This window comes from Pinus tabuliformis, chromosome 2_1 (genome assembly GCF_031772625.1).
Source record: "Pinus tabuliformis cultivar Carrire ecotype Pingquan chromosome 2_1, CPIR1, whole genome shotgun sequence".
Lineage (NCBI taxonomy): Eukaryota > Viridiplantae > Streptophyta > Pinopsida > Pinales > Pinaceae > Pinus > Pinus tabuliformis.
The window spans coordinates 74,201,722-74,217,639 of record NC_142299.1 but is presented as its reverse complement, the minus strand read 5'-3'; the positions used below and the strand labels follow the sequence as shown (position 1 = coordinate 74,217,639).

General features: G+C 38.1%; 1 protein-coding gene, 1 long non-coding RNA gene and 1 pseudogene across 2 annotated transcripts; 2 read left to right on the top strand and 1 right to left on the bottom strand.

Annotated features, from left to right (window-relative positions):
- Nucleotides 1-3,536: 3,536 nt before the first annotated feature.
- Nucleotides 3,537-15,364, top strand: LOC149198847 (uncharacterized). Its single transcript, XR_016253737.1, has 3 exons — nucleotides 3,537-5,095; nucleotides 12,433-12,663; nucleotides 12,922-15,364. It is a non-coding gene; the product is annotated as an uncharacterized LOC149198847 (long non-coding RNA).
- LOC149198849 (protein DETOXIFICATION 54 pseudogene) lies at nucleotides 3,577-4,963 on the bottom strand (annotated as a pseudogene).
- Nucleotides 9,323-9,953, top strand: LOC149198848 (uncharacterized). The gene is made up of 2 exons (XM_089400387.1): nucleotides 9,323-9,430; nucleotides 9,543-9,953. The coding sequence occupies exons 1-2, from the start codon at nucleotides 9,323-9,325 to the stop codon at nucleotides 9,951-9,953; spliced, it is 519 nt and encodes a 172-aa protein (XP_089256513.1).
- Nucleotides 15,365-15,918: the final 554 nt, after the last annotated feature.

The window sequence follows — 15,918 nt, the reverse complement described above, 5'->3', positions numbered from 1 at the left end:
TTTGCTTGTTGAAACTTGGGAGCACGAAGAATCTAAGGTCCCTAACATAAATGGCTTTACGCTATGGTCTACCTGGAACAAGCGATCCTCCCGTAGAGGCATTGGGGGAATAGCTTGTTACATTAAGAAGAACATCTCCCCCCATGTTAGGATTTATAAAAACGACCCTCACAACCAATATAGTTGGATAGAGATCAAAGACATTAATAATAAAAAGTCGTACATAGCAATATGTTATTTTCCCCCCATTAATTCTAACTTCTATAAGAAGAAGAATCTAGATAAAACTAACCCTTATAATGGTTTAGAGAATGATATTTCTAGCCTAAGGAATGACGATAATATCCTTTTAATAGGTGACTTTAATGCTCGAACTTCAAACAACCAAGCTATTATTCTAAGCAATCATTCAAACCCTAATCCTCTTTGGTTAGACGAAGACCCTACTCTGGCTAGCAGGTACAAAAGGAACTCTGAAGATCTCGGGGAAAATTTGTTTGGGTCAGAGCTAGTCAAGTTCTGTAGTGCTCAGGATCTCATAATTTGCAACGGTCTAAAGAAGTGGCCCAATTCTAGCAAGATGACCTGCATCCATGGACTTGGTAGTAGTGTGGTAGACTACGTTATTTCCGATCTCCCATTATACAACGAAATAATAAATTTTGACATCTTAAACGACCACGAACCTGACTCTGATCATAGGCCTTTACTTATAACTCTCAATTTTGTCATGCATAGAGTTCCCATAGAAAACAATACTTATAACCAAAAGAACTTAATATTTGATAGAAATAAAAATGATCTCTTTCTAAATGAATTAAAAACTAATTTGCTTCCTTTATCTAATATAGACAACATAGAAGACCTCTATCATAATTTTACTACAACCCTCTCATATTCTATTAACAAGTTCTCGATTGAAGTTTCAAATAATAAAAGAAATAGCAAAACCAATCCATGGTATGACAAAGATTGTAAAAGTGCAAGGAGAGCAATTAAGGAAGCTGTTGATGAATCTCTTAAAATGGACAAGATAAAAATATACAAAGCCCTAACTAAAAGGAAAAAGAGGCAGTACATTCGTCAAAGACAGGAGAATCTCTTACACCTCTCTAAGGTAGCTCCTAAGAAATTTTGGAGGTAGATTCTAACTAGGAAGACTAAGGATAATAATAAAATTGCTCTTCACGATTGGAATTCCTATCTTAAAAAGCTTTATGAATCTCCAAATGTCATGGATAATTTAGAAACCCTTCTCACAACGAAAGAAGTTTTCTCTTTAGAAGACATTAAGTTTGGGGTTAATCGCCTCGCTAATGGGAAAGCTAAGGACATTGAAGGTTACCAAGCAGAAATCTTAAAAATTGGATGTCTTGTCCTCATCCCCCACATCCACAAGCTTTTCAATCAAGCAGTCAAGCAAGGGTTCCCTAAACCTTGGACTGAGAGCCTCATTATCCCTATTTTTAAAAGTGGGGATACAAATAACCCCTCTAATTATCGAACAATTATGATCAACCCTCTCTTAGCCAAGTTATATGGTAGTATTTTGGAAAAGAAGTTAAGCATATGGCTTGAAAGTGAAGGTAAGCGGGCTAAAGGCCAAGCAGGTTTCAGAAGGCATCACTCAACAATAGACCACCTTGTTATGCTTAGGATCATTGCGGAGGAATGTCGTAATGATAAATCCAATTTATTTTGTTGCTTTGTGGACTTTAGAAAGGCTTTCGATACGGTTCCTAGATACAACCTTTGGAATAGATTAGAAGAGCTAAAGGTTCCTCTCGAGTTGAGAGCTGCCGCTATAAGGTTATACGAGAATGTAATTGCCAAGCTAAAGAGCAATGAAGGGTGGTCGAAAGATATTAAGTGTAACATCGGAGTTAAACAAGGTTGCCCCCTCTCCCCTACCCTATTTGGCATTTACATCGCTAAGCTCGAAGGCTATTTAGAGGAAGCAGGATGTGATGGCACGATCTTAGCTGGGATAGTCGTCATCCTTCTTCTTTATGCTGACGATATTGTTCTTTTGGCAAGGTGCCCATCTGATCTTAATAAGCAGCTCAGGCTTCTTAAGGATTTCTGCTCTACCATGGGTATGACTGTTAACACTGACAAAACAAAAGTTATGATTATCAAATCCAAGAAGGACACTTACGCTAATTTTATGTATGACAATAATAACTTGGAGGAAGTGTATTCTTACAAGTACCTAGGAATTGATATTCATCACAAGCTCAACTGGAACCATAGCATTGAGAAAAGGATTAATGGGGGGTGGAAAGCTTACTTTGGTCTTGAAAATAATTGTAAAATAACAAACCTTGTAATGTGGGATAAAAAGAAGTTCCTCTTTGAAACTTTAGTCACTCCTGTTATCTTATATGGCTGTGAGGTTTGAGGTTGCAGCATCTCTAGAGAATCATGGAGAAAGATTGAGCAAATCCAGAAGCGTTTTATAACTTATAACCTGAAAATTAAAAGTAATACACCCTATCCTATTCTCCTTATAGAAGCAGGTCTTTCCCCTATTGAGAGCCTAGCTATGCTTAGGTTTCTATTGTACAAGCACAAAATCAGTAACATAGACGATCAAAGACTTCCTAAGCTAGTTTTAAATTCTAGCCAAAACCACCTAAGGCTCAATCGAGGGTGGCATAAAGACACAAGGGCCTGGTTAAACTATTGGGAGATCAACGAAAATGATGCATTGCAAAACATAAATAACATTAAAGATATTGTTACTTCTAAGTTCAAAGAAAAAATGTGGTGTGAGAAAGACTTAGCGGCTAAAAGAAAATTAAGTTATTATAAGAAGGTCATCAACCCCACCCTAGAAGATCAAAAGTATCTCTCTATTTTAACTAGCTCAAAGAAGAAAATTAATATAGCAAAGATTAGAACGAATTCTCATGAGCTCCATAGTGAAACAGGTCATTGAGCAGTTCCTAAAACGCCATGGACGGAAAGGATCTGCCATATATGTGAGAATAGGAACATCGAGGATGAAAACCACTTCCTCTTAGAGTGCCCCACGTATAACCACATTAGATCTCAGTTTCACAATCTTTGTTACAATACTGACCTTTCTAGCCTTTTACAATGTCAAAATTATAGTGAGCTCGGGAGGCTTCTCTCCAAGCTTTTTGAGCATAGGAATAAAATCTTAAATCAAAATAGATAATTTGTTTATTTAGGTCCGATAGACCATTATTTGGTCTCAACGGACGTTAACCATCATCATCATTAATCACATTTATTAATATTATGATTGAATAAGTATTAATAATATTTTTAAAATAAAAAAGGTTACATAAATTTATTTTAAAAATGATATAAACCAATAAAGATTCCGAAATTATAAAATATTTAATGTCGAAAAAAATTCCGAAATTATAAAATATTTAATGTCAAAAAAATACCGCCGATGATGGTTTAGATTCCTCACACCTCACTGTTCCTTGGTATCACCACAAACAGAAACCGAAACAGATGCATGTTACAATTTAAAGCAGAACCACGGCATTCATACATAACTCTGAGTTTCGGAGGCTTCCTCTTCACTTATACTGTGAATCATAGAAGGCCTTCTTCTTCTTCATTTCCGTCGCTGAAAGAGGAAGGCATTTCCAATTCTTTGATTTCGCGGCCTTCTCCACACAGCCTCTGCGCCCTGAGGGCCTCAACTTCCCAATCAGTCCTCAGAACAACAAGCATGATAGAAAATGCAAACGCAATCTGAGCAACAAGCAGGCCATACCATAACCCTTCGAAGCCAATCTTCAACCAGAAGGCCAGGGCAACCGCAACAGGAGTCCCTAGAAAATAGAATGAGCCCAGGTTAATTTTAGCCCCGATTGCAGGCCTAGCACTGCCTCTAAGCACACCGGAAGCAGTAGTCTGAGGAGAGTTGCCCAGTTCACACAGACCAATTATAGGCATAGCTGCAGCAGTCAAGGCCAGAACGCTCTTATCATCCGTGAAAACCTTACCCATTCATCTTTGAGCAACGTGGTCCATGTTACCCCAGTAAAAGCTATCAAAATGGAGCAGCCAAGGGCTACAATGGTGGCGAGGCGGGCCCTTTCAGGCCTACAAGCTCCGAGCTCGTTGCCCACACGAGTGGATACAGAGGAACTGAGTGCCATTGGAAGAGTGTACATGAGCCTGGTGGTTTGAATAAGGATTGCAGCAGTGGCCAGCGCTTCTTGTGGGTTGGGAGGTATCCTGCTAACAGTGTCATAATTTCATACCACCACCATTCTAGACAAATGCCAACACAGCTTGGCAGAGCCAGTTTGAGCAGTGTCTACCATTCCCGCAGTCAACAACTGACCAGCCCTTCCAGGTCCTCTTGTACACTCCAGACAAGTAGAGATACACAACCAACAGAAACACCATGTTGAGATTAGTGAGTACTGCGGCTATTGCAACTCCTGGCACTCCCCAGTGGAGAACAAAGACTAGAAGAATGCTTAGAGGCACGTGGGCAACCACAGCAATAACTGAGCATCACATCCTAGGAGTTGTAATCCCCTGGGATCGAAGATAAACTCTCAAGGGCTGTAATATGCTATTTGTAACAAGATCCGGGAGCGAAAATAAGCAATATGTAGCGGCAACTGCTGCGATTCTGGAATCTTGGCCCATCCATGACATGATGTTCTCGAGATTCACCATAAGAAACTGATTGGAACGCAGGCTGTTAACAATATCAGTATTGTTCTCTGCAATGAGAGACCGATGAGTTCCCAGTTCTTGGAACCGAAGGCTTGGCTACAAACAGGATCCATCCCTGATGCAAGGCCGAACCTGTAATGTTTATGAAGCCAATTGAAAGCCCTCCTCCTGCTAATTCTCGGGCTCCCAATCTTCCCAGGCATAAGACGGACACCATGGCTCTTACATACACCACGCAATTCATTGCTGCTGTGGGGATTACAATGCTGCCCAGCGCTTTCATTTCTTTCACAACCTGCACAGATCATTAATTGAATCAATCTGATGGGGATCGATCGACTCTAATTTGTGCGTGTTTAAACGATCAATCATTATTTGTGCTCAAAAAGTGCAGTCATACATTATATATAAACCAGTGAGTATATATTCATCTAAACCTCTGTTTCATTTTCACATCCAGGAGCTTTATAGGCTCATATTAAAGTCAAACTTCACAACTCACTTGGAGATGGATTATGTCTGACAGATCTCCACCGTGTTTTAAGCATTCAGTTTATATATTGAGTTGCATGTTACTTAAAGCCTTTGTTGATTGAGTCCACTGAATGAGCCAAGTTCATGTTAGCTTTGGTTGAGTTGATGTAAAATCGTGTAGTGGAGTTGATATCAACTAAGGTCTAGCTGTAGAATTACCAAACTGAGTTGAAGTTGGCTTAGGTAGACATACAAGGTTAAACATGCATTGTTGTTATTACTTCTAGAACAAAAAGCTACTCAAGAAACACAATAGAAATATATTATATGAACAAAAGAGAAATGCAGAAATGTCTGTTCTCAAATTTACTGTTCAACCTTACATTCACCATCTCAGAACAGTAAAGCAAGAATGTAAATTTCATATAGAAAAGTCTATAATAGAGCAATACAAACTTACAATGGTTCCATATAATTCTTAGTGCATGTGACTAGAACTCAAGCTTCTCTTGCAATATTGGCCTTGAGGGATTCTTTTCATTAAAATTCATAATTTAAGAGTTGACAAAATTCAAACACAATTCTTGTTTCTCAACTAGTTGATTCCATTTTATATCTATTCCCATCGATGCCTTGTGAACTCTTGGAATTCCTTCTTGGCAGTTATGACCTTTTCATTTAAATAGGATATTTTACAACAAGGATATGCCTTTGGTTGGAGCCATAGGCTACCATGTGCCTTATCATCCAAATAGGCTGACCATACATCATGCTGAGAGGAGATTCCTATTATGCACTTGAATATCAATTGCTCAAAGGAAACTTCATAAGATATCAACTATTTGGGAATAGGCTCCGCACCACTTTTGAGTGTGCTGAGATATAAACTAATCAAATTTATCTCATTTGAATGGTTTGCAATGTATTCCTTTAATATCTCCTTGGATATCCTTGAGGTCATTCCAATAGCAGTCCCTTTATCTCTGATAATTGCCTCTTGGTCATTCAAAGAATTAGCTATAGGTATGGATGAACTCATGCCTCCAAGTTGGGGGAGAGGACATCTTATATTTCTCGAAGGATGCACTTGTGGATATGCAATTTGCTAGAGTTGTATAGTTTCATTCACTCTCCCTTTCAATAATTCGAGGAAGATCATCAGGTGCATCCTTTTCCTCTGCTTGCCATTTCTTTAGTATATTTGATGCTCATTTGGGCCTCATATAATATCACTTTTTTGTCTTTGATGCCAAATAAGTGAGGAATTGAGTGGTGTAACCTTGAAATTTTTGAAGATTACTATACATAAACCTTTGGGCGGTACTTAGTTCATATTGTAGTTCAAAAGTGCAGGCTTTGAACTTGGGCAGGCTAGTCATGTTTGTTTTATAATGGGCCACTTCCTTCTTTAATTGATCTATCTTTTGTTTGTAGCCCTTTATTTCCTTGACCATATTTTTTATGTTAAATTCAGAAGCCTGAGTGAGAACAACACTTGTAGAAGTTGTGGCAATTGGATTGGTTCTTGCATTTGCAATCAATGGAGTCTCAGTAGTCATGGTGAGTTTTGGGACTAAGTAATTTGGGTTTCTTGTGAGATTGTTTTACCACCCATCCTTTTGTCTAACTGAAGGAAAATGCTTTTGGAATTGTGACTGCTTCAAACTTTGATGGGGGAAATTTTCTACGTTGAGTTGGCTTTAAAGGAAATGGTGTCCTGTGATAGATGGCCTTGGGGATTCAATAGATGTTTTAGTCAGTGTGCATGTGTTTATGCGTCCTTGTAGATTCACTACTTACAATAGCCAATAGAGTTTGGTATAATTTTCTGCAGAAATACACATACAGTGATATGATATGATCTTAAAATGTATAATTACAGAGTGCATTATCCCTCAGCCATTAAAGCTTTGAAGAGTAACATTCATATATGTCTACATAGGTATTTACAATTCTAAATATCTCTTGATTTCGTTCTAGACCCTGACTGCTAACTCACTATGAACTGGAAATCCTAAACATCATTTAACAGTTATCTTCCTGCACCTCCATTTGGACCGAAGAATTTATATAATCAGGTTGTTAGTTTTCCAGTTTGATTTTGGTTACAACAACTTCCAATTATACACCTATCATTGCCATGATGATTGAGTTTCCCGTTACTTAAAGTCTTTGTTGATTGAGTCCACTGAATGAGCCAAGTTCATGTTAGCTTTGGTTGAGTTGATGTAAAATCGTGTAGTGGAGTTGATATCAACTAAGGTCTAGCTGTAGATATTTTGGTTACAACAACTTCCAATTCTACACCTATCATTGCCATGATGATTGAGTTGCATGTTACTTAAAGCCTTTGTTGATTGAGTCCACTGAATGAGCCAAGTTCATGTTAGCTTTGGTTGAGTTGATGTAAAATCGTGTAGTGGAGTTGATATCAACTAAGGTCTAGCTGTAGAATTACCAAACTGAGTTGAAGTTGGCTTAGGTAGACATACAAGGTTAAACATACATTGTTGTTATTACTTCTAGAACAAAAAGCTACTCAAAAAACACAATAGAAATATATTATATGAACAAAAGAGAAATGCAGAAATGTCTGTTCTCAAATTTACTGTTCAACCTTACATTCACCATCTCAGAACAGTAAAGCAAGAATGTAAATTTCATATAGAAAAGTCTATAATAGAGCAATACAAACTTACAATGGTTCCAGATAATTCTTAGTGCATGTCACTAGAATTCAAGCTTCTCTTGCAATATTGGCCTTGAGGGCTTCTTTTCATTAAAATTCATAATTTAAGAGTTGACAAAATTCAAAAAGAATACCTGTTTCTCAACTAGTTGATTCCCTTTTATATTTATTTTCATCGCTGCCTTGTGGACTCTTGGACTTCCTTCTTGGCAGTTATGAGATTTTGATTTAAATATGATATTTTACACCAAGGATTTGTCTTTAGTTGGAGCGATAGGCTACCATGTGCCTTATCATCCAGATAGGCTGACCATACAACATGCTGAGAGGAGATTCTTCTCTTGCAATATTGGCCTTGAGGGCTTCTTTTCATTAAAATTAACTACGCCGTAAGGCGTTTCCCTTTGAAATCAATTCCCCTCTTGCTCACTTGTCATCATTGTGAACGCCACGATTATGTGTTAGACGATTCAAAACTGCACAATCGTCTGATCATGAAACGGTAGTTACAAAATCGTTGTCAATTCGTTGTAGACTGCAGGCCCTTAGTCTTTCTCTCGAAGGAGGAACTGTCAAATCGCATGAACCCTAACCACCTGAACTGAGCGCCTAAAACCCCATAGACCCAGCCGATTTCCTCAATGCTTCCCCTTTCTTCTGCGTAAAGCCGACCATTCTCTATATTATTTCCATCATCGGAAGAGGCGGCGCATGAAAAAGAAAGTGGAGAAGCGATGCCATTACTACCTGAATGGACAGAACACAGTGGTGGTTGCCTTCTTTACTTGCTCAGGAATGTCGGCAGCAGCATAATCTTATTCTTATGTGATGCTATATTTTATTTTCTTATTGTTATGTGATAGCAGAGTGTGCCTTCGTTACCTACCCAAGAATGCTGGCAGCAACATAATCTTATTCTTATGTGATGCCACATTTTATTTTCTATTGTTATGTGATAGCAGAGTGTTTACCTGTTATTTGATATTGTATAAATAACTATTGTCAATGGCTTTGGAACTTAGGAATTCGCGCTCGACTTCATCTGTGCTATTGAATACTCCCTGCTTTGGATTTCACACTGGGATTGATATGTGCTATTGAATACTCCTAGCTTTTTACATATTCTTAGTGGGAAGCCTGCGCCTTTTTGTGCCTATCTTGGTTGTGCCATAACCACAGGCAAACCAGCTGACCGATAAGGTTTGTCATAACTGTAAACAGAGATTTATTCAAGCTTAGCAACAATTACTCTCATCATCGGCTAATGTTTAAATACTAAATTGCAAAATGTAGTTAATGCCAAATAATGTATACATTTTTTAGGGCATTGGGCAGTAGCAACACCAGAACTACATTGTGGGTTTTGTATTGGGCAAATTTGTGTTGTGGAATTTGGGTTTTGCATGAGTATTGTTGTTTCCAGAGAAAACGATGTTGTACATAATGGTGGAGAGATGTTGTGCAATTGCATAGAATGCAATGATAGGTGGCTATGCTCAACATAGGCGTAATGACCAAGCACTGAAACTATTTAATGCAATGCCTAAGCTAGATGAAGTTACATGGAATTCTGTAATTTCAGGTTCTGTAATTTGATGATATGCACAGAATGGGTAATGCAATGAGGCCCTAAATGTTTTTGGTCAAATGAGGAGAGGGTTTTTAAGCCATTCCTCGTCAATTATTCGGTGAGCTGCAGTCCAGGTATGGGAATCAGTTTTTTGTATCGGAAGAGGGCTATCAGGCAGCCCTTTTGAATACAATTGATGCCATCAAGCAATGCATTGTTAGGGAAGAGGGATGCAATAACGTGCCTGGTTTGACAGATGACCTGTACTTTTTAACTCTTGCGACATCCATTGCTGGGGGTTGTGTGTTTGGGTTTGCTGCCCGGCTTAGCCCTCAGGGCAGAGTGGAGGGTTCATGGCAGTGGGTTGTTCTTCTTTCTCCTCTGTGGCTATTGTTATTTGCTTCGTTTGGGATACTTCCAATTGTGGGGAGAACTTCGGATTGGGAGCCTTTGGTAAAGAACAGCTTAGGGTTTTTAGGAGCAGCTGCTGCTTTTTATCTGACACCCATCTTTGGAAAATCACCTATTGAGAAAAAATGATTTAACTCTGATAAAAATCTGGGAATTTTTTATTTTGCAGAAGTTCAGGGCTCAAAGGAACTCATGTTTATTAGTATCCTCAGGAGGGTTGCAATGGCTGCTTATAATTTTTTTCAATGTAGCCTTATGCTAAGGGTTGCCCCTGTGGCATATCTGAACCTGTCTCTCTTATATGGGACTATTAATCCACTGTTTGCATCGAAGGAAATGGAGATATAACACAGAGTGATCATGCAGGACTGCATCGATTAATGGGTCTCCTTCACATATCCACCATGCTTTGTAGTGAGATGGAATTGGTTCTATTGTTGTAATTGACTCTGTGTTTCTCTCGCCAAAACAATACTGTAATTAGCTGTAAAGTTCCCAAGTCTGACATTCTCTGTGCTCAGCAGCCCTGTTATATTTTTGCTGATTGATGATTAGATTTATTGGTCATTTAATTGTAATGATATCAATGATATATTTCGTTTGAAATTCTTGGCAGTTTAAGTGCAGCAATGTAGTGGAAGTTGGGTGAGGTGAGGTATGTGGAGGGTCTCTTGGCCCATTGTAACACTAATGATTTCCTTTCCTGATGAGTTGAAACTGTTGATAACTCGAAGATGTGGCATATTCTCATTTATGTGGATCTCCTTAGGATACCCCATTGCCTTCAAGATAACTGCAACTTCACCTAGTTTAAGTGGACAGCGACACTCGTTTTGTTTCTGCAATGCTAGTGGCCATAAGTGGGAACAATTTTTATAACGGCCAGGCCACTCTTTTTGTCTGTAAGAAACCATCATTGTATTTTCAGCAAGGGAGCCACATTTTGATGTACTTTGAGCTTTGAAACCTCCTATAGAATAAAAACAATCTTCTACATAAATACCTTCCTGATAAAGTGAAAATAGTCCAAAGAATATGGACTCATTGGCATCTAGGACACTAAAATAGAGTGGCAAATAGGAAGTGGAATTTATAAATGTACATTGATTTAAAGGTCCTGTATATATAGTTGTTTTTCCAGAAAGATTATATTATGGAATTTTTAACTTTCAAGGCCAATTTTGAGCTTTGAAACCTCCTGTAGAACAGAAACAATCGTCTACACAAATACCCTCTGTAGAATAAAAACAATTTTCTACAGAAATACCCTCCTGATAAAGTGAAAATAGTCCAAAGAATATGGACTCATTGTGATTTAGGACACTAAAATAGAGTGGCAAATAGGAAGTGGAAGTTATAAATATACATTGATTTAAAGGTCCAGCATATATAGTTGTTTTGTGAAATTTTTAACTTTCAAGGCCAGTGATTAATTACCCTCATCTGATACCTACCTCCAAACAATATACCAATAAATAATTGTACACATGGGCCAAAGTTACAAAACCTCTTCTCATGAGAATTAAAGCATGTAGCTTACGTGAAAACTTTTCATGCATTTCAGCACATGGTTTGCATGAAGTTCTTGCGGAGTGTGGATTCTCACTAATTGTTAGGGAAAACAGAACTATGGAATATAATCACTGAAAATTTCAATAAGGTCAGAGACAAGCCATATGTTACTTTAATTAAACTAAGGCATATTCTAATAGAACCTTCAGTCAAGTAAAATAACTCCCCTATTTACTTTTTTTCATTTATGCTACCTGTAGCCATGGTGTAAGCCTCGACACCTCAACCAGTTCACTTGGTTTATCAGTGGGTATATCAGGGCACTATTGATGGTTGCTACAATTATGTTTGTATTGATCCATACTTAATTGTCTAGGTTGCCCTATGCCGGATTAGCTCATCTCAGAATTTGAATTATTTCAACCGGTGGATAGCAGTTTTTTTACTTGTTACATTTTATCCATCACTCTGCTGTAGAGTGAGAGTTGTGTATTGTCCTTCAAATGTATTTCTGTATGTTAGCCAGATAACCATCATATTTTCGCAATTCAATTAGACTTGGTAAAACTAACGTGGAGTTGTCTTTGATTGATCTACCGTCCTCTTTAACTGGGACCTAATTTAAGATGAGGCAGTTTTTGAAAATTGTTACTGTTGTCATTTGTCAGTTAGTCTTGTAAGTTGTCTGTAATGAAAAATGTTTGTTATTGAATTTATCTGCAAATGTAATTAGAGGAAAAGTTTTAGCTCACTAAATGTTGTGGCAATTTTCAGTTAAATTGCATCAAGGTACAAGTGTATAAGGTCTTGATTGATAGGATGTGTTTTAATAATTTTTCCATTTCATTTTCTATTTTTGATATTTTCTTTTCTTCCCTTATTTGTTTTAGCAATGCCAATGTTTGTGAATGTTCTTCATGTTATCTTCTAGATCGCTTCATTTTTGTACTCTTTGATATCTATGAGCTGGTCATTGAATCTCTCCCTATGTTTATGTTAACATTTTGAATTGTTTCATTCATTGCAACATCCCTTTACAATGTACTTCCATACTGCTGTAATTATTGTTAACTGATATTACTGGTATTTTGACAAGGTTCGAAGAGTCACAATGGGAGCTCATCTTATCAATATGAGCAAGATAAAAACGATTCTTCTCAGCATCCACCATTGCCAATGATGATGCAACAAGCAGTTGCCATGCAGCAATTACAGTTTAAACAGGCATTGCTTATGCAACAGTCAATGGCTACACAGCAGGCAGCCAGCAGGGCTGCATCAATGAAGTCTGCAACTAAAATGGCATCAGCTAGGGCTGCAGAAATAAGTAAAACCCTTAAAGTAGATGGAGATGATATTGATGAAAAGGCTGCAAGTCGAAAATCAATGCATGCATTCACTTAGTCTTTTTTCTTTTAATTATATTGAATCTACTTCCTTCGTATGTAGATGACATTATTTATATTGGAGCTGTGTCTTTTATGTGAATAAAGTTTCTATGTTGGAGCTCCTTTCTTCTCACACGAATAAAATTATTATGTTGGAGGCTTATGTGAAAATATCTAATTCCAATTGACTTGTCCAGATCTCCTAGGTCACGTGCAAAATCACGCTCTAGGTCAAGGTCCCCAGTTAGATATCGGCATGGTCGGCGCTCTCGATCACCTCTGATTCAATATCAGCGAGACCGCCACTCCAGATCACCAGTGAGAGCTTACCGCGGCCACAGAAATCATGGCAGGGGTCGAAGTTATTATTACAGAGATGAGAGGACCAAGCACTGAAACTATTTAATGCAATGCCTAAGCTAGATGAAGTTACATGGAATTCTGTAATTTCAGGTTCTGTAATTTGATGATATGCACAGAATGGGTAATGCCATGAGGCCCTAAATGTTTTTGGTCAAATGAGGAGAGTGTTTTTAAGCCATTCCTCGTCAATTCTTCGGTGAGCTGCAGTCCAGGCATGTGAATCAGGTTTTTGTATCAGAAGAGGGCTATCAGGCAGCCCTTTTGAATACAATTGATGCCATCAAGCAATGCATTGTTAGGGAAGAGGGATGCAATAACGTGCCTGGTTTGACAGATGACCTGTACTTTTTTACTCTTGCGACATCCATTGCTGGGGGTTGTGTGTTTGGGTTTGCTGCCCGGCTTAGCCCTCAGGGCAGAGTGGAGGGTTCATGGCAGTGGGTTGTTCTTCTTTCTCCTCTGTGGCTATTGTTATTTGCTTTGTTGGGATACTTCCAATTGTGGGGAGAACTTCGGATTGGGAGCCTTTGGTAAAGAACAGCTTAGGGTTTTTAGGAGCAGCTGCTGCTTTTTATCTGACACCCATCTTTGGAAAATCACCTATTGAGAAAAAATGATTTAACTCTGATATAAAAGTCTGGGAATTTTTTATTTTGCAGAAGTTCAGGGCTCAAATGCAACTCATGTTTATTAGTATCCTCAGGAGGGTTGCAATGGCTGCTTATAATTTTTTTCAATGTAGCCTTATGTTAAGGGTTGTCCTTGTGGCATATCTGAACCTGTCTCTCTTATATGGGACTATTAATCCACTGTTTGCATTGAAGGAAATGGAGATATAACACTGAGAGTGATCATGCAGGACTGCATCGATTAATGGGTCTCCTTCACATATCCACCATGCTTTGTAGTGAGATGGAATTGGTTCTATTGCTGTAATTGACTCTGTGTTTCTCTCGCCAAAACAATACTGTAATTAGCTGTAAAGTTCCCAAGTCTGACATTCTCTGTGCTCAGCAGCCCTGTTATATTTTTGCTGATTGATGATTAGATTTATTGGTCATTTAATTGTAATGATATCAATGATATATTTCGTTTGAAATTCTTGGCAGTTTAAGTGCAGCAATGTAGTGGAAGTTGGGTGAGGTGAGGTATGTGGAGGGTCTCTTGGCCCATTGTAACACTAATGATTTCCTTTCTTGATGAGTTGAAACTGTTGATAACTTGAAGATGTGGCATATTCTCATTTATGTGGATCTCCTTAGGATACCCCATTGCCTTCAAGATAACTGCAACTTCACCTGGTTTAAGTGGACAGCGACACTCGTTTTGTTTCTGCAATGCTAGTGGCCATAAGTGGGAACAATTTTTATAACGGCCAGGCCACTCTTTTTGTCTGTAAGAAACCATCATTGTATTTTCAGCAAGGGAGCCACATTTTGATGTACTTTGAGCTTTGAAACTTCCTGTAGAATAAAAACAATCTTCTACACAAATACCCTCCTGATAAAGTGAAAATAGTCCAAAGAATATGGACTCATTGGCATTTAGGACACTAAAATAGAGTGGCAAATAGGAAGTGGAATTTATAAATATACATTGATTTAAAGGTCCTGTATATATAGTTGTTTTTCCAGAAAGATTATATTATGAAATTTTTAACTTTCAAGGCCAATTTTGAGCTTTGAAACCTCCTGTAGAACAGAAACAATCTTCTACACAAATACCCTCCTGTAGAATAAAAACAATTTTCTACACAAATACCCTCCTGATAAAGTGAAAATAGTCCAAAGAATATGGACTCATTGGCATTTAGGACACTAAAATAGAGTGGCAAATAGGAAGTGGAAGTTATAAATATACATTGATTTAAAGGTCCAGTATATATAGTTGCTTTGTGAAATTTTTAACTTTCAAGGCCAGTGATTAATTACCCTCATCTGATACCTACCTCCAAACAATATACCAATAAATAATTGTACACATTGGCCAAAGTTACAAAACCTCTTCTCATGAGAATTAAAGCAGGTAGCTTACATGAAAACTTTTCATGCATTTCGGCACATGGTTTGCATGAAGTTGTTGCGGAGTGTGGATTCTCACTAATTGTTAGGGAAAACAAAACTATGTAATATAATCACTGAAAATTTCAATAAGGTCAGAGACAAGCCATATGTTACTTTAATTAAACTAAGGCATATTCTAATAGAACCTTCAGTCAAGTAAAATAACTCCCCTATTTACTTTTTTTCATTTATGCCACCTGTAGCCATGGTGTAAGCCTCGAATGGTTGTGGCTCTGTGACCTCAGCCAGTTTACTTGGTTTATCAGTGGGTATTTCAGGACACCATTGATGGTTGCTACAACGCTAATGCTTTCCCTCGTACATTTAATTAGGAGTGTTATGCATATCTCGGTGCCTGCTGCGACCGAGTGTCGTAGTTTCTTAGTCTACGTATCCTCATTCTGGTGTGTGCCTGGCCTTACAGGTGGAATCAGGTGGCTCAGATTTTTGGTGCATTCGGTCTTTCGTGATTAGACCCATCTCCAGTATCTCATGGTAACTCAAGCTCAAGCCTCAACAAGCAACCATCAAGAGCATTCTGAGTCTTTCTCCACCCCAGTTAAAATGCCACTCAGTTCCCGTTGCGTTATCTCTTTTAAGTCATTCTCTGTCCTCTCCATTTTCAATTACAAGCCCACCTTCAATCGCATAAAACACTCATACTCTGTCAGTCAATGTACACCCGATTCAATAACCCACAACTTCAACCCCTTTCAGATCACCTTCAAAAACCAGGGTATTTCTCAGTTGATATATGCACATCACAAA